At 44.3% G+C, this 27483-nt stretch overlaps 1 protein-coding gene across 3 annotated transcripts in view; it reads left to right on the top strand.

Annotated features, from left to right (window-relative positions):
* NFATC2 (nuclear factor of activated T cells 2) overlaps positions 1-27483 on the top strand; it is a 94916-nt gene that overhangs the window by 27019 nt on the left and 40414 nt on the right. For all 3 annotated transcript variants that reach the window (XM_041122554.1, XM_030010112.1, XM_041122555.1), the window contains exons 4-6: positions 1647-1849; positions 3999-4171; positions 14782-14922. In XM_041122554.1, the coding sequence (XP_040978488.1) occupies positions 1647-1849; positions 3999-4171; positions 14782-14922 (517 nt within the window). The remainder of the gene's footprint in view (positions 1-1646; positions 1850-3998; positions 4172-14781; positions 14923-27483) is intronic.

The following is a 27483-nucleotide window of genomic DNA, read 5'->3' on the forward strand; positions in this document are numbered from 1 at the left end:
GAAATTTAGAATGGTTTGATTTGTAATTTTGAATGTTAATAAAGAAGGAGAAATTTCCTCGTCTCCTGGCCTATGGAGGCGTTCTGGCTTTCTTGCTCCTCTTGCAGCATATGCTGTTTATGAAAATGTTATTTAGTACAGAAGAAGAGTGTGTTTATGTCTTTGAACCCTAGAGGTCCCAGTCTCTAAGGTCAGCCAGGACATCCTTGTGCTGTACAGTCACAGACCAAAAATGCCATCTCTACCTGTACAGATAATATTTTACTGCAATGCAAGAGGAATGGCTGAAGGTGAACCAACAACTGGGGGAAGGATGAGTTTCAAAGAGCAGTGAATCAACACTGGCCCACATAAGTGATTTCAGGAGAACAAGAACGTATCTCCTTTTAAGACTATTTAAGAATTCTGCAGACAGGAAGATTTGTAGGGTGGAGATGCAGATATTATAAGGGAACATCCTCCCTGGGGGAAGAGGCTGATGGGCAGAAAATGCAATGCTGTGAGTGTTCCAGAAGTTGATGCTGGTGTTTGGGGCTGGATTTGGGAAGTTGGGGAATAGGTGTTGATAGCTGGGTAGAAAAAGAGAGGTGAGAGGGCAAAGAGAAGAGCAAAGCTTTGAAGATGAAAGCAGGCAGCTTATGTCTGCTATGAGGGAGACAGGGCAAGCTGGAGAGATGTGAAGCTCAGGGTGACTTGAGCACAGTGAGAGGTTGGAAGGACAATCCTTCCAGCTGGGTTTGAAATGGATGTGAGCTGGGGCAAGACTGCACCTGCCAAGGCCAGAGAAAGGGATGTGGCAGGGATCATTAATTTCTGAAATGTTTATACGTTGTTTAATATTTCAGTTCTCAAAATTGCAGACCCATTCGCTAGATATTTCCTGTTTAGGGGGAAAAAAAACCCCTTAATTTTAAACTGCAGTTGAGGTAGGAATCACAAGTCAAGCTGAGGCAAAGTCATTTTACTGAACGTTAGGCTGGACAGAAATGAGGGTTTGCAAGTTGGATGTCACAAAGGGACTGGTTTAAAGCCCCCTATGTCAATGGGCATCTTCCATTAGCTTTGATAAGGTCTGGAGAAGGTGCATATGGGAGTACCACGTATATAACATGTTTATGAAGGCAAGCGAGAGACTGTGTTTCCTGCTGGCAGGAAGCAGGAACTGCTGCCCAAGGCTACAGGTGTGGGGAGTCAGCTCTGCTTTGCAGCTTTATCCACCGCACAGAAACAAAATCTTCTGAACCTTATTTAGGAATCAGTCATCGCAAATTAAACATGTGTACTCAAAAATGTACCTTTTGAGGGGATTTATCAATCTGTTTTGGAGACAATCAACAAATTTCTGGTAATGGAGAGCGTGTCTGGAATTTTTTCTTCTTGATATATTCTTTTTTTTCTACTTGATGTATTTAGTATTATAACCATTAATTTACATGTTTTCCATTAGCTCCCTTCCCTATGTATCAGGGACTCCAGCAAATACTCTTAAGAGGATGTCTGTCTCAGAGAGTAGGAAAGAGTCTGTACTACACGTATCTTTATAAGTATCTCCATATCTGTATATATGTCTGTAGATCTATTTGGTTTCCTGACATGAAGGCATTGCAAGCCCTGTGTGTGATAACAGATTTTTCATGTCTTGCCAGCTTCACGGTTACATGGAGAACAAGCCCTTGGGTCTTCAGATCTTCATTGGGACAGCAGATGAACGGATACTTAAACCTCACGCCTTCTATCAAGTCCATCGCATTACAGGAAAAACCGTCACCACCACCAGCTATGAAAAAATCATTGGCAACACCAAAGTTTTAGAGATCCCACTGGAACCCAAAAACAACATGAAAGCAACGTAAGCACATTTCTTTTTACTCGCAAAGTTGAGGAGGATTAAATTGGCATGTGAAGTTCTTTCTCCTGTGGAAAGGAGTCACTTAAATGAATAATGATGTCTGCTCTGGAGGGACTCCCCTTTCCAAAGCATCAGGATGATATATGAGTGTAAGACCATTTTTACAAAAGCATGAGCAACAGTTACAAGCACCTGGGTTAAAGCTGCTCGAAGAGTTACCATTCATCAGCTGACCGTGCAGGCATTTTTGCTCTTTACCCCAATTGCCGTGGTGACTACATTGTAATCATCTGTCATCTTCAAAGTCAGAATGGTTTGCAGGGCAGTAAGGAAAACAAGATTCAAATCTCAAGTCCTTATGCTGCAGGCACGTAATGTGAAGCAAGGAGCAGTAGACAGTGGAGGAAAGGTGTACGATTCATTTTACAACATCTAATGGAATAGAAAACATCTCTTCTGAACTCAGCCAAGTGCTCTGGCCATGAAATCGCACTCCCTTGTAATACGTTCACAGAAAAGCAAGTACAGGCACATCTTTTCTGTATTATTCCTTCCAGTTTTATGGAGGCAGAGGGATGAAGTGGGCACCAGTCTGAAGCTTCAGGCTTGAATGTGTGCCAGGCAGCATGAGAGTGATTGCTCTGCAGAGGAAAGAGCTGTATCTCCATCCTTCAGAGGATGCTGAGAAAATTGGCAGAGCAGCTATGTTTTTAAGCCCCCCTACTTCATCGCAAAATCCCCATTCTTTCTTTATACATCTTTTTTCAGAAAATATACCTCATTCCTCCCTTTCCTTCAAGCCTCTCCTTCCCTCTGCACCCAAGGAAATAAATAAAAGTCCACATCTCAAACTTAAGCAGCCAAGTGCTGAATGGAACACGATTGTCTGTTCCTAACAAGTAACCCTGGAGTAATAAACCCCTGCACACATGCAATGGCAAGGAACAGTGTGGGTGTAGGAAACAGCTTGGGGTTTATGCCTCCCAAAATGTGTTTTTAATTCATATCAAAAGAAGAAAAATGGTGTGTCTTTAAAACTGATATCAAAAGGGGTTGGCAGTGCCTGTTTAATAACAGGGCTCACTGCATCCTCCCAGGACTATTGCTGAGCTGAAGATCTCAGATTCTGTAAATATTAATTGGCACATTCTCTTAATGTAGACAGGCGTGTTTGCTCGGTTACACTGGACTCTTAAGAAGTTAACCTGCACTTACACCAATATTAAGTTGCAATGCTGGTTTAAGCCATCCTAATCCTTTCATTGCTGCTCAGCCCCATCCTGCTCCCTATATCCTCCCTTTGTGCAGGGACATGGTGAACGGGGGCAGAGAACCATTTTCTGCTCTGCCAGGCTATTGTCTTGGCTGGGAACAATATCCCAGGGCTTTGGAGGATGACATGTTGACCTGGGCCAGGGCTGGAGAGCCCAATTCTAGCAGGAGCACCTACCTTGTCCAAAAGGAGGAGAGAGCAGTTTGGTTCCTGCTTTGCAGTTAAATTCAATGCTTGCATTACAAACTGTGGGGAAAACGTGCCTGGATGGTGCATGCAATTAGCTGGTTCAACTGCTGTGATTCCCCGTGGAGCTGAACTAATTTGCCCACGTGCAGGCAATAGCTGCTGTGCAGTCTCTGGGCACTGAGCTGTTTGGAGAGCTGGCGGTGGAGGCTTTAATGCTCTCTAGCTTGCGGAGGGCTCCGGCACAGCCTCAGCTTATTGCCTGCCCCAGTGTGCGCTTCTTGTTCTGGTTCACTCTCCCTGCCCCGGGGGGCCGGGGTGGGCTCTGCCATGTGCACTCTTGTGCTTAGCACAGGAGGGAAAGAAGACTCGGGGTTATAAAGTTTGGAGAGTGGCTTTGGCTGTCCCCAGGGTAAAGGCCACCCCTAGCCCTCGGCTGGGACCCGCTGAGCCACTGGGCCCAGGGTCTTCGGGGAGGGGTCCAGCAGCATCCCCCACTCACTGCCTGTCTGGGATTTCTTCCCCTGTAACTGCTGAAACGGCAATGTCTAAATCCTAAGCAAACCAGGTATTTGGAGCTGCTTTTAACCCAGAGATCGAAGCAAAACAGCTTAATCCTCTTGACTGTCACCTATTTCCAAGCTATTTGAGAGCAGAAATGGTAAGCTAAACGGCGTGTGTGTTTGGCAGCATTGACTGCGCGGGGATTTTGAAGCTGAGGAACGCAGACATCGAGCTGCGCAAGGGAGAGACGGACATCGGCAGGAAGAACACCCGCGTCCGGCTCGTCTTCCGCGTGCACATCCCCGAGTCCAACGGCAGGATCGTTTCTCTGCAAGCAGCATCGAACCCCATCGAATGCTGTAAGTATCCCCTGAGATTTGCTCCTTCTCCGTCTCTTGCAACAGCAATCGTCTTGTCCCTCCGCTCCAGGCTAGCACTGAGGGGAAAAAAACCAACGTGCTCAGATAGGCAAACGCAAGGTGCTTTGCTCTTTCTGCGCTGGCTGGGTCTGTGCCACCGTTTGAGTGACCTGTGGCTCTTATCTATACGCATTCCCTTTCCTGAAACAAGCTTTGGTGGCTCTTCATGGTGTTTAGAGCTTGTGAGGACAGTGAGGGACTTCGGGGCTTTTGCAAAGTTTATTTATTAGTGTGTTGCTGCTGGAAGCTTCTGGCTAGCAGGTCTTTTCTGGGAGCAGGGAGCCAGCGTGGGTGCGCGTATAGGGGCGTATTTACATTCTCCCTGTTTGTGCGTGAGCGTGCAAGCTGCCTGCCTTCCTGGGATTGGTTTTGTTTTGCATAGAGGCACAACCAGAACTTGTTATCCACAAGCTGGCATGTGGTTGGAGGTTTTGAATTCAAACCTGGGCTGGATCCTAGCACTGTGGCCAGTCCCGCCTGCTGAAGGAATGACTGATCAGAGGAGGATCCTCGGATCTGAGCTGTGGCAGGAACACAACTGAAATGAAGAAACAGGTTTGACTTTGAGGCTCGGGCGCATCCTGGTTGTTGTTTTTTCTAGATGTCGGTGCTAAGGGGTGTACAGCTCAGGAGGCTGTGGCTGAAGCAGGGAAAGGCCGGGTTGTTCTGGTATTCCCCTGAGGGACAGAAGAAAACTTGCAGTTTTGATTTCTGGGGGACAAATCCTATAAGCTGAGAAACCTGCACCTCCCACTCATTTTAATGTACTGGATCCTGAGAAAGAGAGGCCTCTGACAAGGTGCCCCCCATGTCACAGTCATTTCTGGAAGGGCTCCACCCACTTTGCTGGTTCATATGCATCCTGTGATGCTTTTTGTTGGTAAATGGTGCCTTTTCAGCGGTTTGGGGATTTCGCAAATACATAATGAACAGTGTTCCTCTCCCTTTGCCGAATGACTCACCCCTTTCGCAGAACCTGTCTTGCCATAAGTCATGTGAAGAAAGTCATTGAAGAGTTTCTCGTGTGTGAGTTTTATTTATTGAGATGCAGGCTTTACTTAAATAACAACTGCTTAGAATAAGAGAGGAGCCAATTTTGGATGGGAAATCAAGAGAAGTTGTGGCTGGTGAATTATTGATGGCAGCTTTTTAAAAAACAGTAGAAACGAATAAACAAGGGAAGGCTAAGGAGAGCATGATGGATATGTATGATCTCTTGGCAATGTTTATGAGAAGATACCAACTATCAGAGCATTTTAGCAGCTGAGTGAAGTCTCCGGGCACCATGATGGGGAAGGGAGAGCAGTGGGAGTAGCCACCACCTTTCTCCATAGGAAACGGTTACGATCCTTTATGGAGCTAGATGGCTGAAACTATAGTGGCCTCCACACCAAATGTGTCCCTGCTGAAACAAAGGCCTATTTGCTAAAGGAAATGTTCAGCAACCTGCAGCTTCTGTGGATAGGAAGGGAATTGTGGCAAAGGACCACCTGGCTTCTCCTTCAATTTCTCTTCCGAGTGGAAACAGCCCATTCCTGCCTGCAGTGGGGAGCTACTCGGGTGGGGAAACTCCACGTGTAACTCCTACATCCACTGTATAGAAAAACAGCACGAGCCCAGAGCAGAGGGTGGATGATCTCTGGGTCATGCAGGAAGCCCCGCAGATCACACCCCACTTATTCAAATTCTCCTACAGGAAAAGAAAATATGAGTTAGCCAGGCATTCTAAGACCCTTCCACAATTGCACATTGTATTTGTGCCCATCACCAAAGAGCATTCAAGCAGAAATCTGGTCATGGTTTACAGAAAAAGATCACATTTTCCTGAATTGTATGCGCACACCTAATTTGCCTGTGCAATGACTGCTATTTACAATGGCTTGTTTAAGATTTCTAGGCATTTCTTCTGAGATGTGTTTGCTTTGATGAGTCTTAGGGGCATAAAAATGCCAAGAGTGGAGATGCCAGTGTAAGTGGCTTATTTTTATGATTTTTTAAATTAAAATATGAAAATGTTGGCTGCATAGCGGACAGCAAAGTTCCTACAAGAAAAAAATGTATTTGTTTCCCAAGAAAAAAAAAGTAAGTTTTATTTTTGGAATACTGGATGTACTGGCAATTTGGAGAGGTATGTTAAGGACTGTGCTTTTCTGAACTCATGGAAGCAGAGTATAAAGTGATCTGGAGTAATAAGCCTCTTCCATGTAGTACGTATGTTGCATATTTAGCAACGTTTTTGCATTTCAGTAGCACTTCCTGATCTCAGCCCAGTTCTGGGAAGATGGTTAAAAACATTAGTTGGTTCAGCCAGCATTAGTAATGCAAGCTAAATCACAGTAGAGATGATAACCTCAGTTTCTCCCAGACAATCTGCACATGTTGCAGAGCTCAGTCTCAGGTAAGCTCAGGTGCCCTGCCGAGAAGAGGCACGCTGGGGCTCTGTGACATTTTCTCCTTGTGTCCCACCTCCCACCTTCGTGCGCTGCTGGGATTCTCTTCTTTTTCCTTTGTTTGTTTTTCATTTTTTTTGACATGGCCGCCTGGGAACCCTTATCCTCAGGGACTCTCCTGTAAGATCTCTCCTGTCTGGTAGCTGTTAGTGATATCCCGCCGGGAAAGCCTTAGTAAGTAGCAGCTTTAAGATAACTGGCCATTTCCCTACCAGTGGGGTTCCCCCGAGAGCACTGTTGCTACCAACAGAATAGTTGAGTGCTCTCCTCAGCAGAAGCTGATCCCAGCTAAAAACTCCCGCTGGTGTCAGCAGATCATTAGCTGCAATGAAGCAAGAACTGTGAAGTATCTGCTTTTCATGGGGTGATTTGATTCCACCTCATCTGTGTCACATTCAGCACTTGACAGGTTTTAGAAGGGGATTTCACAGGTTCAAAGCATCATCCGGAGCAAGTTCCTCCCCAGGCAGCTGTGTGGGAGGACCAAGGAGGTGATATGTTGTTAAATGATCAGTTATGCCTCAAAATGGACCTCATATCCAGACAAGCCTGCACATTCAGCAGCTTGCAGCTTTTTTCTCCTGTTGCCTGTTGATTCGTTCTGAAGCCACTGAGGAGGCAAAGGCATTTGAAGGTCCTCTGACAATTGTAGCAACAGGCCATCACTTATTTAGGGATAAAAAGCCACTGCCTCATAGGTGTGGTGCTGGAAAGGTGAGAAAAATCCCTTCTCCTCGGTGTTGCTCCACGCTGAGTCTGTGAAATGGCAGCAAGCCCCACAGCCGCTCCAGGAGGTGTCCCCGGGATCCACCGCCGACGGGTCCTTGGCCCAGCTCCCTGCCAGTGCACCTCTGCACACCTCGGTGCTCTTCTTCGTACTGCAGTTGTGCACGCCCAAACGTCCATCCCTGCTTGTGCAGGTCGGTGCTTTAGGCATAGGCATAAGCCAGCTCATGTAGGTGAGCTCTTGCTGGGCCAGGCAGTGCTATCACAGAGCTGCTGTCACAGAAGGTGGTGAAATTGCAGGCATGAAGGGTTACTGAGTTAACTTGTCCCTTCAAATACAGCCCTAATAACAAGCCACTTGGCGAATCACCCATGGAAGGGCTTGCTATTTGCAGATCTGATCATTATTTTCAAACCATTAAGATAATTTCTGTAACATTAGTTCTATTAATTTGCTTTGATTTACCTTTCACTATGAGCTGAAACCCATTTCCCGGTGAGTGAGTGATCTCTGGAGTTGTGTTTCTACTCCTCGGCTGAAGCATCCATAGAGCAGAGAAGGAGCAGTATTGAAGGGAGTTCAGAGTAGACACATAAGCACCTGCAAGGCAGCTTGTTTTACACCATGCTGTCAGCAACCAAAAACGGCTTTATGCAAGTGTCTGTGAGATGTGAGTGTAAGGTTTAGGAGTATCATCCACACTGCGTCACAGTTTCTATTCTAATGGATCCTGGTTAAACCTTCCCAAAGTGTCTCTCAGTTCTTGTTTCGTATAATCTATGTTTGCTGTTACTAAGCTGTGCTCATGAATCCCTTAAAATGCAAATGATTGCACTTGGCATGAGAGAAAGAGTCTAAAATCTTGTTCTTATAATAGATATTCCGAGGTGGTAAAAAAAAAACAAAACAAACAAAACTTATTGCTAAAGAACTGTGTGTCCATCTGAGGAATTTAAATAGTTTCTGTTATTGACTGTATTTTGTTCCACTAAATCGGGTCAAATATCTTATTTCCCTTTAATCAATTTCCCTGGAAGTTTCCTTTATTTTTCTCTCCTTCTAGTAGATTTTCCCATAATATTAGACAATCTGAGCCTATGATATGTGACACATTAATAACTACAGAGGAAAGAGCTAGTCATGTAAAAGAATGTTGTCTTGGCAAACCAGCGAGTGCTTTTCCTTAGCCAGGAGCTGTGCTGGTTGGAATACAATGGCAGGCAAGAAGGAACCCTAGTTTCTTCAGATAAAAAAGCAGAAACAAATGGTCTCTTTGCGCTTGGGAGATACCCATTTGCAAATTTAACCATAACCATGATTATTATGAGAGTAGCATGGTTTCCAGTTGAATTAAAGGAATTTTTTTGCCCCTTTCGTTTCAACTGCAAGACAGTCATGCAGTTTGCCGTAAATAAAACTGACACAAAACTGGGTGCTGTTACTAAAGTGAAATTTTTCTCTCTCCTAAAGCACAGCATTTAAAAGCTAATTCTGACAATGTTTGCCACTTTTAATGTGCAACCAAAATATTTCAGTCTGGAAAGTCTGAGTCAGACAGAAGGAAAATGCCCGCCCTTTTTGCAGCCTGCAAGCCTTGCTACGAGGATAAACTCCTGTTTATTTTTTGTCTTTGCAATACTGCTGTGGTAAAAGCAAGTGCCCCAGCGTATTACGCAGAGCATGGATTTCTGAGCATAATTTAAGCTCAGCACATCTCCGCAAGGGATTAAAGGGAAATGCTGTGCATACCCGCAGAGATGATCGACAGAGAAGTGAACCGAGGCCATGGTTTTCCTGTCATTAATCACACGCTGGTTTGGTGAACTGGCTGCAGTTCATAGAAAGTATCATACTTATCTGACACTGCTGCCATCAGTGCTTGTCACTCCTCCTTCACAAGGTCATCATAAAATAAATTATGGGCAGAGAAGGAGGTGGAGAAAAGCCCTCTATTTTTGGTGCTTTTTTCTTGGATGGCTCTGCACAAACTGCTGATTTAGTCTTGCTGGCAACAAATTGGAAACTGTTGTCATTCATACCGGGTTATTCTTTTCATAGTGTTTAGATCACATTTTCAAGGTTTCCCATCTAATCACAAGGGTTAGAACTCTGCTTTATTTATACGATTCTCACTTAAGCCTTCCACTGGCCCATACTCCTACCAGGAGGTAATTCAACCCATCCCTCTGATTAGAAGATTGCTGTTCTCTAGGGGGCCTTACTAATGTCTACCGGCCTGCTAGACATGTCTTCTGCCCTTGATCCTTCCCTGGGTCCCATACTGCAGCTCCCCAGCCTTTGCCTCTCCTCCCACAAGAGAGCTCAGGGTGCTTCAGTGTGTGATGGATGGGATCAAAGTCTCTCAGGACGTTATTGCGTTGGATAAGCATCGGGCACAGGAGCTCTGCTCCTATCAGTCCTACCTCAGGCAGGCAGCTTGTGGTAAACAAACACAGTGTGACAGGAGGAATGAGATATTTACTTTGGCTCGTTAAGGTTTGCACTGAGGTGGAAGAATTAATCCCACAACAAATTACGCCTCTGCTATTGCTTCTAGGGTTCGGGATTTTTTTTAGCGTCAGGCACTCGGCTCTATCTGCTCTTCTCAAATCCAACAGAAATCAGTGGCTGGAGCCAAGAGCCTTTGGGGGTTTGGAAAGACATGTCAGGAGTGGTGAGTCACGGCTTGAAGGCTTCCAGCAAGCTGGGGTGAGCAGGGGCTGCCCTGGGCAGGGTAAGGCTGGGGGGGTTCCAAAGAGGACCTGGGCATTTGGCCTGGGGAGACTGCTGCACTGCGGGTGCAAGTTGTGACCCCACCTCTTTTAAGTAGCCACATTTTTTGGTTTACTTGGCTTGTGATGGCAGTTAGAGGTATCAGAGGTAACGCTAGCTTTGTCCTCACTGAGCTGCAGGTGAGACTCAATCCTGCTCCTTGTGATCACCCAGGATAAGATCTCTCCTAAACTCTGGTCAGCTATGGGGACAACAGGTAAACCTAAGCTCTGGATCCAGTGTGGCAAGTGTCAGAAAGGCGGCATGGAGCAGATTTCACTTTGGCAGCTATTCTTTGGCCTCTGTTTACACAGAGGTTTGCGTAGAGGCCTCCAGCCACTCTGCAGAAGGTGGCACTGAGACAGTGTGCTGATACACGGAGGCTGTAGAGTCTCTCTGCTCTGGAAGTGTCGGTCAGACCCACAGTGCTCTGGGCAGAGTTCACAAGCCCGTTCCTCCTGAGGGGCAGATCACATTAGTCTTTTTGCTTTGCCTACATTACCCGATCCAGCCCTAGTTCTTATTGCACATGCAGGGAGAGAGATTGCCGAGACTGTTCCTCTCCGGAGGCTGTTCAGAGACATTTAGCTTCAGCTAAGACTCCTCATAAAACGAGTCAGCTTTTGGGCAAGACAAGGCAGCGCTTGGAAGCCCTCCAAGCCGGTGGAAGGAAACACGATGTTCAGGCAGGGCTAGAACGGCTCGTCCCAGGAGATGCGTGCAGGAGGAGCGCTGATGGAGAGAGCTGGGCGGCGCGGAGGGAAAGGGGCTCTCAGGTGGAGCTGGGATTACCTAAGGAGCACGTTAGGGAATACAACTGAGGTTGTCACTTGGAACCTGCTAACAGCAACGGGCAACACTCGCCTGGAGGAGATTTGGAGCCACAGGAGACTTACCCAGGTAATCCGTTGTCTCAAAATATCCGTTTTTTTCCCTAGAAACCAAACAGCCTCTCTGCTGAAAATGGAACAGTTATGGATGCTGCAGGCAGGTGGGAAAGCAAGAAGCACCTTCACCCTGCCTTGGCACGCTTCCTTACCGTCAGCCTCCAGGCTTGTGCATCCGCTGTGCAGCATTCAGCCTGCCGTCCCAGAGGTTGAGGCCGTCTTAAACTTTCCTCCACCTGCTGGCAAAGGGAAGCAGATAAAGGCTTACCCCCCGAGAAGCGCCCTGTGCCCCTGCAGCGGGTGGACGTGAGCCTGGGTGGGCTGTGGGCAGCCGTGGGTAGTGGCCCTGCCAGGCGGCGCGGGCAAGGGCAGCCGCATAGGGGCTGCTTCCCTCCTGGGCTGAGGCTTGCTGGAGGTGGTGCAGCGTTCCGAGACAGCAGTTCCCTTTCTCTCTTGTATCGCTGCGTGCATTGTATTTCTTGGCACCGTGCATCCATGACATCTTGATTTGCAGACAGTCAAATAAAATAGAAAAATAATGTCCCCTGTTAATAGGTTGACACACTGCTTCAGGCCAAGCGTGAGTATTTCTATAGCATTTGCTTTGCTGCCTTATGTCAGTAACTGTTGCTATTGAAAGTAAACACCTCAACTGGTTAAATCAACAGCGTTTTGTTTATTCAAAGCTCATAAACTCCAGTAGCTGTAGGTCATTTTATGAAGTGCCAAGCCCTGGGGGAAGAGAAGGAATAGTGTGAAATTATTGCATGCAGTCCACCCATCATGAGCCTTAGAGGAAGGGGATTTATTAGCAATTAATATTTCTTGCAGAGGAAAAAAAGTAATCCTATTCAGGCAGCTCCACACTGAACTTTGAGCCTTCTTACTGGTGGGAATGGAGTGAAACCTTCTTATAGGCCTGGGTGAAAAACAAGGTGATCTTGGAAAATGAAAAATGTTTTTTTTTAGAAAAGGGTTTGCAAACTACCTAGTGGGAGAGGAAGAGTGCAGGCAAAACAGGGCAGAGGAAACCCGGTGCTCGGTAGGTACCTGTATGCCTCCACCTTTCACCTTAGCACGGTATTTGCATTGAGAAACTCAACGGCAGCACTTCCAAGTGGTATTACTCTGGAGCACATATAAAGCACACATGGGTTTTGTACACCTACAGGCGTGACCAAATTTGGGTCAAGGCAAAAGCGGTTTTGGAGATGCCCGTAGCCTGCTTGTGCTGTAGCCATGCTGGAACATAGCTCTGCATCAAGCCTGGCTGCTGCTGACCGAGGGGCCGTGGCAGCATGAAGCTGCATGGGGGTACCTGCAGAACACCTCTGCCCATCACGGGCTTCCAGGCAGCGCTGCTGAGGCTGCCCCAGCTTGGCTGAGGATGGCAGAAGGGTTTTTGGCATTTCCTAAGAGCCGGGATGCACATTCCCGGTGAACCGGCTGTCCTCCCTGGCTCCCTGGTAGGTCGCAGCGTACACAAACACTCCGCTCTATGGAAGTTGGACAGAGGCTTGGTCTTCAGCAGCGATTTCCAACTTGCTGAGATCCAAATGTAATTAAGATGAGTCAGACAGTTATTTCCAGGCTAAAATTTGTCCTTCCTCGTCCTGAAAAAGCCTTGAGAACCACTGATCTGTGGGATGTCAGGTACAAAGCTCTCTATTAACACACTGAAGTCTGAAGGAGACGTGGGTTAATCTGGAATTTTGATGATTTGGGATGCTTTGGAAGTGAAATTTGGGGATTGAATAGGAATAAACAGTGTCCAGGGCAAAGCTTAAATACCTTTTCTCTTGACTATTGTAGACATGTTTTTGATGATTGCTATTTACTCTTAAGCCTTTGAGGTTACAAGTCTGTCTTTGTGATAAATCCAGTTATAAACTCATCAAAAATTTGAGTATTTAGGGAAAGGAATTAATCATACAGCCATGTGAAAGAAATTAGCAGCTTCTGTGAAAATAATCTGAATATATATTCTTAACTGGCAGTATCTTAGCCCAGCTGTTGTTATATATTTGAAGGGAACAATGAGTCATAAGGTTGTTTTAAATAGATTTTTAAAAACGCTTCTCAAACAGCACAAGAAGGTTATAAATATTGAATTAGCTATATTTTTAACAAGACCAAAACCTCTGTGTCATGACTGGCAGAAAGGGTTCAGTTGAGCCTGTCCTTGCTAGAAAAGTTGCTTCCTACTTCTACAGACACCTGTCTGAAAGGTTTAATGCTTGTATTTTCCCACCAAATACTCTAGCGTTTTCTTCATGTGGTGAGAGAATTCGTACAGCTCTCACCGCAGCCAAGAGCTGTTGGATTTTCGGCTTTCTGAAGGTTGCACAGCAGTAAAAGGGTGCCGGGACCAGGTCACAGAAAGCGCAGCCTTGTCTGTGTGTGAGTGGAGGGCCAGCACTGAACATATAGGATAATATTTCCTTATTTTTGGCTCAGCAGCCAACGGTGTTCGGTGAAGGGAAGACACAAGTGCTCAGGGTCTCTTGGGAGCAGGCTCTTTGTCAGAGAAAGTTAAAATCCAGCCAAGGCAGCTGTTAAATAGATGAGCGGCATCCTCTAGAGACCTCTCCAGTTGGGGTGGATGAATCTGGAGGAGTTTCAGTGCAGGTCATGAACTCGCAGTTCACCAGACCCAAACTGCTGCCCACCTGGTCTGGTCACAGGGAAGCTCATGATATTTTCCAGCTGTCTGCGTTGTAGGGAACAATTCTCGCATCTTCACTTTCTTCGGCTCCTGCCGCTTGTTAGCAAACAGTTGGAATGGGCTTGCAGGGATGGTGACCAGGATTCTCTAAAGCTTTTCTGACCATGCAAATGGCTGTTTTAATGGGAAGAGAGGAAAGTAGGTGGAGAGGTGGTGCTACCCTGGTTTTCTGGCTGGGGAAAGAGAGAATAACCTGCCAAAGTCGCACTCCAAGCTTGTGGCCAAGAACACTAAAGACCTTAGAAACCCTTGATCACGTACATGCCCATCTGGATTCCACCCTACCTTTTCTTTCCTTGCCTTTTATATCAAACTCAGCGTGCAACACAGGGCCCTGCTCCTCAGATGTTCAGGCCTCTGCAAAACATGCTTCCAAAAAGCCCGGGCTGCAGCAGAGTCCTGGTGTGACCCCTCCTGCTCACTGATGCAAACACGGCTTCGTGATTGCCCCTCTTGTTTTGTGCACAAGTGTTGGTGCCTGCACTTGGAGATTGTGCTTTTGTTGGCAAACGGACTGTTCCAGGCCCAGCGTAGTCCCTGTTCTGTAGGAGGCAGTGGGCTTTTGTAGAAGAGGTTTATTTTATTTTTTTTTCTGAAGGAATTCAGTGTTATTCAGTGGAATCCTCTCTGCAGGTGGAATTTTTGGGCTCCAGGGCTGTAGTGTGCCTGCACTTGAAAATTTGGCCATTTATTTGGAAACAGACATGGGCAAGTTCCAGCTCATTCATCCAAGCTGTCCTTTCTCAAGGACAAGGAGTAAGGCCAGCACAGCTGAAACGCTGCAGCCAGCTCCTGAATGTTTCCAAATAAAATGCCTTGAGTAAGTTTATTTTTCCTTCGCAAACCTAAATTTAGCACCCTGGAGAAGCTGCTTTGGCAGTCAACAGATGGTAACGATGACAAGATCGATCTGTGGATAGTTCTGGGAAGATTTGGAAAGTCCTGGTAAAACAGAGTTGATTTCATTCATGTCTGCAATTTGTCCACAGCCCAAAGGTCTGCTCATGAGCTTCCAATGGTTGAAAGACAAGATATCGATAGCTGCCTCGTTTATGGAGGACAACAGATGATTCTGACTGGGCAAAATTTCACAGCAGAGTCCAAGGTGGTGTTCACAGAGAAAACGTCAGGTAAGGCAGGTTTTTTTCTAACTTCTCCTAATGGGATAAGGCAAATCTGTAATGCTGTTGTGTCTCATGCTCTCATCCTAAGATTTGTGCTCATGAGTAACTCTGCTTGAGTGAGTAATCCCATTCAAGTTCATGTAAGTAAAACCAAATCACTTAACAATGTCAGTAAAATTAGACTTGGGAGCAAATATTTGTGTTGTTAGTTCACAAGAATACAGACGCTGGGAATCAGCAGGAACAGGGTATGTAATCAAAGAAATGGGATGACCATTACACGTTCCTCTATGCTTGTTCTATCTTGTGTTTAGTGAACGCTACTATAGAAATCATAATTGAAATGAACATTTTTTTATTGCTGTGAACTACAGGCAAAGATTATGTTTTCTTCCCTTTAGAAGTCTGTGGAGGAAAATGTACATAATGTGTATTTTATATCAAAGTAAAATTATTTTTATACACATACCGAGATACAAGAATACATCACTTCATCTTTCATATTTTTTCAGGTATTTTTTTATAGGCTCAGACTGTAGCAAAACAAATTCAATTCAAAGAGAAAAGCCCCTGTTACAGCCCAGTGCTACTTTCCTTCCAGCAGAGCTGCTTCTTTTAAAACATGTTTTGCCAAAGTTTTCAGGTAATCTTGCTAGCTCTTGAGCAACCATGAAGGGGGAATGAGCGGCAGATTGTAGATTCTCTCTCTTTTCATCTTGTCTACTTATTTGCTCGACTTGCACAGAGCCAGTACAAGATGGTCCCAAGCCGTGACTGGTGTTGGATGAATATAGATAAATAATAGGAATAAAGAATGGTTACTGGGAGTTATTTAGTTGCCTAGCATCACATTTACTGCCTTTCCTAAGCTCTCTGTATTATGTTTTCATAATGGCATGCTATAACAAACATCACTTGATTTCTAACTCAGAGAATACCTGACCCCAGAAAATATGCTTAGCATGATCTAATGGTTAAGGTGGGCAGCAGAAATCCATTTTTTTTTGTTTACAGGAGGAAACACAAACAAATGCATTCTGCTGTAGTTAGTTACCTGTTTTTTCAGAGCTGAATTGTTTCTTTTCTAATATCATACGCATGCAGGCATTTCATCTCACCTCACTAAGCAGTATGTGTATTTTATTGGATTTTCTAAGGCTTTTGCAAAGGGACATTTGTTTCTTTGTAAATGGTCTGGACTTGTTTAACTTACCCTTCATTAGGCTTCATTTTTGTATTCTAAATACTGTGCTCTGCAAGGATAACAACAGCGTCCAGGGATCAAAAAAGCACTTTGCAAATATGAAGGGCCAGACTCTGCCACCCTTTACTCCTGTTGATTTCAGCTAGACAAAGGACTGTTCAGTATGAAAAAGCATCAGCCTGTTTTATGTAAACTTTGTGTTCCCTTTATGCTGTTAAGAAAACATGTTGCTCCTAAGTTTTCTGTCGGTAAACTAAGGTAGAGGCAGCCTGGGCGATATATCCAGTGACTTGCAAGTGATTTAAGAAATTGCATTGCCCAAGTGAACAGCATGTGTGTGATTTATGGGGTAATGGCTTTGGCAAAAAGTAATAATTGAGCCAAAAATTAATGTATGTGGGCATCAGCTGATGACGTGGGGGAAAAAAAGGCATGCTGTGGGTCCCGGTTTCTTCCCACACCACCAGCAAGCCATGCTGTTTTACAGCAAGAATGAAAGGCTCTGGGCCTCTGAACTGTGAAGGTTCAGATGAGCCTGTGCAGTCAGAGCAATTTTCTTGGCACCCTGCGTTTCCTTTTAAGCCCGTGTATTAATTCCTTCCCACTGTGCTGCCACTGTTCCGTCGATGTCAGCGAATCGTGAAGGTGCATGGGAACATGCTTGGCAGCCTGCGACAGTACCTGTCCCAAGAATGTTTTGCAGTAACTAAAGGAGATGATACACTAAAAGGAGGTAGCTCTTAATGCCATTTCGAGGAAACATCCAAAACGCCCTGCCCCTATTTCCATATAAGAGCAGAGAAGGCTCTGGCTGGAATAGATGTTAGAAAGTAAAAAGAACAACAACATTTTCCACACTAAATCTAAAGCTTTTCTTCACTCCTGGGGAAACTGCCTTTTTTTTTTTCACTTTTTCTTTTTTTTTTTTCCTTTTTTTACCTCCTGGTAGTGGAGAGGCATGACTTATCCCAGCGGCAGTGCCCAGTCTGGAGCAGGGATTTGCATGCTGGTGTTCCATATCCTGCCTTCCCCACTGCCCTTCAGCCTCTGCAGGCAGTCTCAGTCTGCTGTACTTTGAATAGATGATTGGCAGAGGGGGAATTTAGAGGATGGGAGGCCCAGAGTCAAATCTTTGATCTGAATCAGAAGTCTGTGTAGTTTGCAGTGGGTTATCAGGGGACTCTGCTCTGTGCTGGAGGCGAGCTAGTTCTCTGTGTATCCATGCACTGTTTTATAATGCAGCGATACCTCTTACAGGTACGCTCTGAAGTGCTTTTAAGTGAAGATTGCTTTCTTTAATAGGTATATCTTAAGGTGAGGAAGGTTAAGAAGCTGAGCTGGATATGCAAATCACGCAGGGGCTGATCAGGCTGGCTGACTGCAGCAGGTTGAGAATTAAGCCTTTGTGCTTGGGTTGCCAGAGGTTAATGAGTGTCCCAGCTTGCCTGAAAATTAGGATCTTATGCACCTGTGACTCTCAGCTTCCCTCATTATACGCTGTATACAATTTTAATTATCGCTACCATGGCCATGCTTAGTCGTTGTTGCGTTAGGCTGCATGAACACAGAACAAAAAGGCCCAGTTCTGCAGCCCAATTTATCAATTAGAAGTGTCATGGGGTAGAAGGAGGAGGTGGATCCTGCGCTCGCCTCGGGGAGCTCGCTCGCTGCAGATCAGATCTGCACAGCACCTTGCAAAAAGCGCTGATAAGCTGCTCAGAAGTAAAGTAAGCCACAGTAAACATGCCGGTGGGTGGATAGTGCATCGCTGGTGTGACCCTGTCATTGTTGTGCCCTCTTCCAGAGTGCGATGCTGCCCCAGGAGCATGTGAAAGAATCGCACCTTCGTGAAGGCAGGAAGATGCACTAAGCTCGCAGGGGAAACATGGTTTTCTTTGAGTTTCATTTTAACAGCTCACAAGCCTTGTCTGTGCTAGCAAGTGGTATTTGATTTCCCACTTTTGCCGCCAGTTTTAGCTCTACTAATAACAGCAAGGGTGAGAGCAGTAGCGTAGAAAACCATCTAATAGCTTTCGACATGCCATACTCCACAGAGCTCCTAGGCTTGGCTTGTTTGTTCAGTGTTTAAGATGAGACTAGCAAGACTCTTTTTTCCTCAAAAATCTTTGTGCAGTTATCTCTGTACAGTGAGATATTCTCCTGTTAATTGCTTCATAGACTCCAAAATCTGGGTGCACCTAGAATCTGGGGTCTGGCTCAGTGTCTGCAATGAAGTGGGTGCTGAGAAGGTGGCAGTCGGTATGCCTTAGGAAACTGAGGAACCTGCTGTCGGGGCTCACAATTGTAAATTAGGTTTTAGCCCTCAGGCGGACACTCAACACCTATTTCAATTTCCTCTGGATCATGTAGGCAATTCTTCACTCACTATTAGCAACGCAGAGAAACAGAGAACTGTTCATATTTGTGACCGAAATACAACATGCTTCTAAGAACAACAATGAACAGATTTTATTTCTCTGTTACACAGCACTACAGATATTTCCCTAGAAATACCTGGAAAATAAAGAATATTCCCCAAATTATGCTGGGAAGTCATTATGAAAATAACTGCCTTGTATTACGCGAACTAGAAACTATTGCAATGAGCTTGCCAATGAGAAGTCTGTAAGTGTCTCTCATTTTAGGCTTGCGACAGGAAATGGCAGCAGGAAGCGAACTGAAGGGGCTGGAGCTCTGCTCTGTGTGCGAGCAAGGGGATAAAGTACTTGCGTTTGAAATGCTGATGCATAAATAGCATTCATTTTCTTAATGATAAGGTTTACCAACATGCAAGTGTTACAGTTTTGAGTTCTTCTTAAGGTTATCTCTTCCTGATGAAAGATTGTAATCTGTAGCTGTTGTAAGCCAGGGGAACTCATGAATTCGGTACAGTCAGTCCAGCACGCAAAAGCAGAGTTTGGCTCAAGGAGTTTTAAGATCTGAACTCAGAGACACGTAACTGAGCCCAGCTAAATAAAAATATGTCAGGGGAAGCAACTAGATCAGATTGTACAGATAGAAATTTTGGAAGTGCATGTATTCTTTTAATTTTGATCTGGAAGAGTGAGCTTGAAAAGCAGTCTTACAGCTATCAAGGATTTGGAATATGCTAAAGGTCAAGGGTGTTAGTGTTTGGTTGGGGCCCAGATCTTACAGTACAGTTAAAAAAAGAAAAGGTTTGGAATTCCCCCTTTTATTTGTTTTAATTGTCATGTAATAATTTGCAAGTCAGATGTTGTTGGTTGCATTGTGTTTACTCCCATTTGTGTACTGGTTACTGCTGCTCTGCTGTGAGTGATAGAGGAGTTTCGTGTTTCTCTGGGAGAAAAGTGCAAATGGACTGTGCTTTCCCCTGCCAAACTCTTATGGTGGCCACATGGACATCATGAATCATTGCTAGGACAATGTGGGTGGTGGAAGAACAACCCAAACAGAAAGCGTACATCTTTGGAGTAGATCCACCATAAATCTTTCAATTCGGCCATGCAGTGTAAAGAGAGGAGGTGGTGCTCTCTGTGCCCTTTGAACTGATGCAGCTGTCAAGGCCTCTGAAGCATGGACGCTCAAAGTCCATTTGACAAAAATAAATCTTTCCAGCTCTAGATTCAAGCAATGGAGTTCTAGTTTCTTTTTCCCTTGAGTTTCTGCATGTCTGTCACCTCAGTGATCTTTTAGTGACAGTGCTTTCTTAGGACGCTAACAGCTAGAGCAGGTGAGCTTGAACATACTTGGATGTCTACTGGTTTCAGGAGAGCTCACCACAGGGCAGGATCAGGACCATTGTGTTCAGTGTGTTGAGTTGAGTGGCGAGTTGAGGCTTTCATCTGCACAGTGCCCAAAATGCTGTGTCTGAATGGAATGCGCTTGCCTCTGTACCCTAGAAACAAACCACAGAGCCCGTGCCAGTGCCAGGATACCAAGACCCACGAGCCTTTCATCTTCCCTCCCTCTTGTTCCATCTTGTACCTCCTCTGGCTCCCTCCTATACCCCCTTTGGCATACCTGGCAGTTTTACTAAAATATCAGAAATACAATTCACAGAGTTTGTTGCTTCAGGTACAGCAGTAGCATTCACGTCTTCATGCACAGCAGGAGCAGTATCACACTACTTGAGGTGTGCATCAGGTGTCCAGCCTGTGCCCATCTTCTTTGAGGTTGGTGGCTCTCTGCTTCGCAGGTATATATTTATGTGTTGCTGTCTGTTGGGGATTGCTGTAGGAGATGGGCTCTCATTGCACATCCAGGTCTGCTAACTGCAGTGACTTGTGTGCTTAGAAGCACCCATGGCCACATGTACCTGTTTCATCCCAATATATTCCTTTACATCCCTTGTAATGGCTTGCCTATCACTGGAATAACAATGATGTTAATAACTATTCTGATGATAGCTGTACTACTTCACAGTGTCTCTCTGATTTCCAGCACTTCTGTACATCTCTCATTGCAGACGTGCTTTAACTCTGGGTAAATAATTTCATTTCTTCAAAACATATTACTTTCACTTTTAGAAGCAAACGGGCAGGCTCTACAGTGATTTTGCTCTCAAATTTGCACTTTGCAGTATTCCAGCTGCATCACAAGCTAGCAGATAAGCACAGCAGTGCTTTCTCGTTTTGGAATTTCCACTTTGTAGAAAAAGACTTGTTTCTAAAACACAGTAAGTTGAACCCAATGATGCTATCAATCTTCCTGTACCTCTCCCTGCAAAATTTAAAAGGAAATCACAGCTCCCTAGAAAGGTTTTATATTCACAACTTATAGACGGCAATAGTGATGATTTGTTGAATATGTATTTAGATATAATAGATTTTAAAAACACAGAAAATTAAGAATTTATGGTTTCTTACATCACTCCCTTCTGGCCTGCAGCTGCAGCAAGAGCTCAATACTTCTGGGTGTTTGGGCATGGGACTTGCTTATGAAAAGCAGCCAGAGAGTTCAGTGAAATGGGGTAAATCCTTCGTTAATGGGGTGTGGGAGTCCTCAGCAATCAGTTCTGGAGCAATGAACAGCTACATACTGCCAGGCAATAATGGGAAGAAGGGGGCAGCCTTGAGAAGCAAGGAGTTAAAAGGGGTGATATTTTACTTTGAGCTGAAGCTCCTGGGGAGGCTGAGTCTACAGTAAGTGTTGCCCCAGGCCCAAGAATCCCAAGGCACATACTGGCTGACATTTTATCATAAGTAAAGCCACTATTGCAAGTGCTCTTCTATGCAGTAAATGCCTTTTACAGCCTGTATGTGTTGTAATTGTGTAAGTTGATATAGATCTGCTCAAAATCAGCCAAATGACTTGAAACATGAAACAGTCTTCTGGGCAGGACAATTCACTATAGAAAACTGTGATGGGATGGCATTATGGCATGTATAATGTGAATAGAAGGTGGTTTGTGTATTGATTTTGATGCTAGTGAGGAACCAGGGCTAAGGATCATGGTCCTTTATGGGAGATGTGAAAGGAAATTATAAGACTGTCTACAGCAGTGTTCCCCTTTTCTGTTGTGTCAACTCTGAAATGTCTCACTCTGCCCCAAACAGGGAACTAAATGCCTATTAGTAGTCTGACAGTTTCATGAATGATCAAAAAAATCCTGGGGAATGCAAAAAAAAAGCAAACTATTTTCAACAAGTATCTCTTTGAACATAATGATGCAAAATCAATGATGCAATTTTCTCAGGCAAATTAAAGATAAAGAAGACACCAAATTTTTTTTTTAAAACTTCCACTTTTTTCCTAGATCCATCCAAAAGAGATATTTGCTATTTAACCCTGGTAAACAACTTTAAATATTTAATGCAAGCTCCAAGCTCCAGTTCTCTCACTGAATTCTAAATTAATGAACTGAAATAGAGGGTTTAAGTTACAGAGAATTGAGAGGAATGGGACATATCTTAGAACTAGGAGCATAACTCCGTTGCAGATGCAATCCACTGCTGAACATGCATTACAATGTGGGTTTTTAAGACGTCTTAACCTGAGACAAAAGCCCACCATCTGGGGAAAAGAACCCAAACTATTGTTTCATTTTTTTAATGGGAAAGGCTAAGGAAAAAAGCACAAGTATCTTGGAATAGTTACAGAGTTAGCAAAACTGAGAGCGGTACTGTAATTTTAAATGATTCAATTTGTTTCCAACATGTGAGGTTCTACAGAGAGTATATGAAATAAATTTGTTACCTTGCTGTTTTCTTGATAGTTTCGAAAGAGCGCTTTCTCTGCTCCATGCAGTCTGTGGCTGGAGTCCAGCATTTAAAGCTGGATGCATACCTTCTCTACTCTAAACCTGCAGAGCAATGGGATGAACCAGGGGAATAAATTATAGATGTCTCTGTTGGGAGGCCCACCTGATTTTTGCATTAGCTAAAGGTGATCACCTTCCAGGTTAATCTCCCCTCCTCGTGCCTTGCAGTGCACCAAAGTAAGGCGGCAGCAAAGTGGAGCACAGGGCCTGTTTGGTAGTTCTCTACAAAAAGATGTCAGAACTGGGGAGGATCAGGGAGGTTTTGTTCTCTTTGAGTTTCTGTTTTATTTGTTCTTTCTAAGCAAAAGAGGAAAGTGTCTCAGCAAATCCCACCATTTGTGCACACTGAAGAGTAACAAGCATTAATCAGGCAGATTAGAGCTTGCCCTTTTTTGCTGTGCAAATTAGAAAGTTTCAGGGTAAATGGGACACCTTCTGCTTTTCCTTGCTATTATAGCTGCTGAAAACCCACCAAACCTTTCTGCCCACAGGTTTACCCCCTGGCTGAAATGTGCTGCCTGCCCCAGGTGTTCTTGTAATCCCATGGGGCAATTGTCAGACATTAAACTGGGGATCCCAGAAAAACACTGCAAAACAGGAAAAAATCTAAGGATCACACACACGAAAATGCAAGAGTGTGGCTGCAGAAACGGAGTTGCCATAGCTGTTAGAGACTCAGCGAGACAGGGTGGAATCCAGTGTTTTGGAAGGTTTCCCCGTATGACACAAGATTTTGGAATTTTACAGCTGGTAAATCCTTATTAACACAGGCAGCCACTACTGGCCTGGATTCCCTGGCTCAGTGTTTACTATGGGGGCGCCTAGTGGAAGTATGCCTGGTCCTGATTATTCAGCTTTGAATCTTAATTGTTTAAAGAGAATATTAAAAAATAATAATAATTCTTGGAATAAACAAAAGGCAGAGAGACAAGCTCCCATCACCTGTTGACAGAAAATTGATCATGTAGAAAGCTGGCATGGGGAGTGGAATTCCCTATTCTCCCACTTAGTCATCGCATCCTGGTGTGACTCATTTTATTACATGGAGGTTCCCAGTGGTTTTATTTTGAGAGGAGCTTTTGTTTAATAATTTATACACACACACACACACACACACACACACACACACACACGTATAATCTTAAAAAAACAACAGATCTATTTTGATGTATTGGCATAAGGAATCATTTGGAAGAGCTCTGGAATGACAGACTGCCCCTGCTGCTTCACTACTCAACTACTGTATTTGTGTGTTACTTTAGTGTGAACTGAATTCCTCAACAATAGATGGGGAGAAATCTCCTCTAGACTTGTTCTCACTGTGCAAAATGTCAGATTTGGGGCTGGGCTGGATGGCGGATGACTAATCCATTGGCCTTTTACCTCCCAGACCTTGACTTGTATCTTTGATCGTGGTGACTCAAACTTATGTCCTCAGTGAAATGAAGGCACTGGCCTCAACTCATAAACAGAGCTTCATTAACTGCAGTGGGCAGTCTTGCTTCAGAAAGAAAAAGAAATCCATGAAAATCACGTTCAGTGAAAAATTCAATAGCTCTACTTTTGTGAGTTTTAAATTCATTTATGCTGTGTTTGCTCTAATGTTTGAAAACTATTCTGAAGTAAAAGCTCAGAAGGAGACAACTGCCTAGGACCAGATGCTGAGCAACCTTGCACTGACATGAAGCAGAATAACTTCCCAGCTGAAATGAGAATTTGTCCCCAAAAAGAGCAGCAGACTCTTTGTGTGAGTGCTCCCCTGCCCATAAGGTTTCTGCATCCCAGAAGTGGTGCCTGTTCTGCTGGAAAGCATTCATTGCTGTTTATTTTGTTCTTGGGGTGGCTCTAAAAAACCTTGACTGTTTTCCAGAGATGCCTATCATCTACTGATAAAAGCTGACAGTGATAATCGTTGTGCTTTTTTGGAAGACCTTCCAAGAAACACAGTGAATAGGGACAATTCATTGCACGCCCAAAGGGAACTCTGCAGAAATGTGTAGTCGGGGCAGCTGTCCCACCAGCTACCAGGCTCAGTTTGTTTGGGGAACTAGCATGGTTTGCTGCCTGGGAAAAAGGTAACAGGTTGTTCATTAAGTAATTTGTGTAATGCTTGACTGAAAAGCAATGTACATTTTCAAGCATAAAATCACATGCAGGCACAGAATCACATACAGAATCGGCACAATAGTATACTTAGTCTTCAACTGGAGAGAACTGCAAAGAAAATTTCCTGAACCTCTCAGTCCATCAGTCATGCTTGTTCAAATAAAGTAGTAAGTTTGTTTCTCTGCTAGTTACTGACCCCAAAGTCATGAGTAAGGGATCGTGAATAATGTGTAAAGGCTGTAACTGGTTCAGAAAACCTTTAATTGGCTAATTAAAAAAAGCCCTATAAGGGGCTGCAGAGAATCACCCTAAATGTACCTAATGCAGTCTGACGTTTTGATTTTCCCCAAAGTTTGAAGCAAGACTGTTGGTATGATCACTGTTTGAGTTACAGAGGGTAGAATTACTTTCTTCCAACAACTCATTCATTCCTCCAAAGAGTGCTGACACAATCAGATCTCTCATCAGGGTTTAATGCTAAGTCTCATAGCCCTGAAGCAGCACAAAAATCTCTATTTCCTGAACATTTCACTGACCTGTGGTGTTAAAAGACTTGCCAACTAAGACAAACCATTAAATGAGCGGGGAACCACAACAGTAAAAATATTGCATGAGGCAGCCATGGCTGGTAAGACCTCAGGGTCTAAATCCAAAAATATTTTATCATCTTTAGTGGAACGACTTCTCTTTTCAGAGGTGCGGATCGAATTCCCCATAGTGGAGGTAGAATTTGAGGCACACCACACACGTGGACCTGGCACCAAGTTCCCCTGTGATCCACGCATGTACTGGGACATCCCTGCAGTGCTCTGGCTGGCGCGTATCACTGTCAGGACAGACCAGTGCTGAATGCAGCTTGCAGAGCACATGTTCTCTACATCTGTGCACTCACGCTCTTACAGTACTTCAGCAAAAATGATGCTATTGCTCTCTTGCAGTCTTCTTACCTCTCCACTGTCAAAGCAGGTTTAATTATGTGCAATAAATAGCTGTCTGTACTTGTAGACTCTAGATTATTAGTCAAGTTGGGGCTTATCTTCTTGGTTTGCAAGCAGGGAGGGGGCCAGTCATTTGTCCCGTTTGTGGCATGACAGAATTACAGGGTAATTAAGGCCAGAAGGGTCCTCCGGAGGTTGTTGAGCCCAACCTTCTGCTCAAAGCAAAATGCATCTGTAGTGTTTAGGCACCACCTGGGTTGCAACACTGGCACTGGAGAAAAGGGCCTACTTCAGCATAGCCAGGTCGTGACGCATGTTTTGTATTGGGGACTATGCTCTACCATCATATCAGCGTTATGATTTTTAGCACAGCCGTACAATAAAAATCCCATTTTTGCTGGTGACTTTCTTCAAACATCCAATTTAATTTCCTCCTAAAAAAAATCCTCATTTATGCACAATCTAAAGATGATAAATGTGTTGACAGTTTGGTGCAAGTTTTCTCTGTTCAAAATTTCCTCTAATTGTCTTGCAGATGGGCCTTAGACTTCTCAGTTTATTCCTCCTGCTCTTCATTAACTCTCTGAGTGTGCATAATCAAAAGATTTCTTTTCATTACCAGCAAAAAGGATAGGTTAAAGTAGAGAGAGATTTCTGAATGCAGTTGTATTTTTCATTTTATTCACAGCCTCCCTCATCCTTCTGCCAAAAGCTCACCGTAATGTGTGTATCCAGAGGGGTTAAAGGAAAAGCAAATATTGATTGTCTTGAGCTAAAGTTTGTACATTCACAACTATGAAAGTGAAGCAGTGAGACAGATGGAGCAACATCATGATATTTAAGCATAAAGGTCAGGGAGTGAGCTGCAGAGTGGTTATATTCAACAGGGCTTCAGTGCTTAAAGAACAGGGATTGCTGCTGCTGACAGATTAATTAGAAACCTGTTTAGCTGCCACAAGCATGAATATATCCAAACAGAAGCATCTATCATCATTAGAATGATAACCCCAAATACATTTATTTCTTGTTTGGTTGGCCTTATTCTCATTCTTACTTTTAATCCCCACAGACTTTGGACTCAGCCTAAACATCGTTTGATTTTTATGGTTGGCTTCATTAGCTTTTAGTGCAATTTCAGTGGCTCAGTTACTAAATCAAATCCATTGTGATTGTGGTTGCATGTGCTTTACAGGCCTCTTGAATACGGCAGATGACTTGGAGGCTCGTTTCTCCTTTTTTTAATGCATTCTGGCCCAACAAATCCTTTTGATTTCTACCTTCTTTGTGAAGTTAGTGCTGTTGTATCTGCACAGCCTGTTTGAATTTAGCAGTACAGAAACAAAGATGAAAACATTCTGCCTGGAGGAAAACCAATGTCAAATATTCCCACTTGGCTGTCCTTGTCGGGACATCTTCATATTGCATTGCTTAGACAGCTCCCAATGTGCATCTTTATCAGAGCTCTTATTTTATGACGTATTTTGTTGTTTCCTTTTCCCTCCTCTTTTCCTCAGAGAGCTATAAATATTTATCCTTTGGGTTTTTTGGGGGGCTGTGGGGAGGTTCCTTAACACATACTATGATGGTTTCTTCCCATAAAGATCACCTAGAAGAGGAATCCCCCCATTAAGTATTAACTGCCTTGTCATCAGACAACGCATTTAGTATTTGCTGGATTAAACCCCCAGTATTTGGTGGCTTGCCCCTTCCCCAAGATGTTTACTATTTCAGCAACTGCGCAGAGTTAGCTCTGTTAACAGGGGTATAGATTTAACCTGCAACAGTCCAGAGCAGTGGCCAAAGTGAATGCTTATTGTTAAATAATGAAGTATTTTCCATTCCTTTGCACAGCGGTCCTTTGGGATGTGAGGGCTAAACAGCAAATCGGGCGAGAGCCTTGCAGGCTCTAATTACACAGCTTGCTTAGGCTGTCTCTGCTCTGGCAGTCCGTCACTAATCCATGTGTTAGCGTAGAAAAGACAACTGACTCACTGCAGGGGAGCTTGAAACACTTGAAAAAAAAAAAGAAAAAAGTCAGAATTATTTAGCGTTTTCTCCTTGCACCAGAATGCTGTGCC

Source organism: Aquila chrysaetos, chromosome 3 (assembly GCF_900496995.4).
Source record: "Aquila chrysaetos chrysaetos chromosome 3, bAquChr1.4, whole genome shotgun sequence".
NCBI classification, from domain to species: Eukaryota; Metazoa; Chordata; class Aves; order Accipitriformes; family Accipitridae; genus Aquila; species Aquila chrysaetos.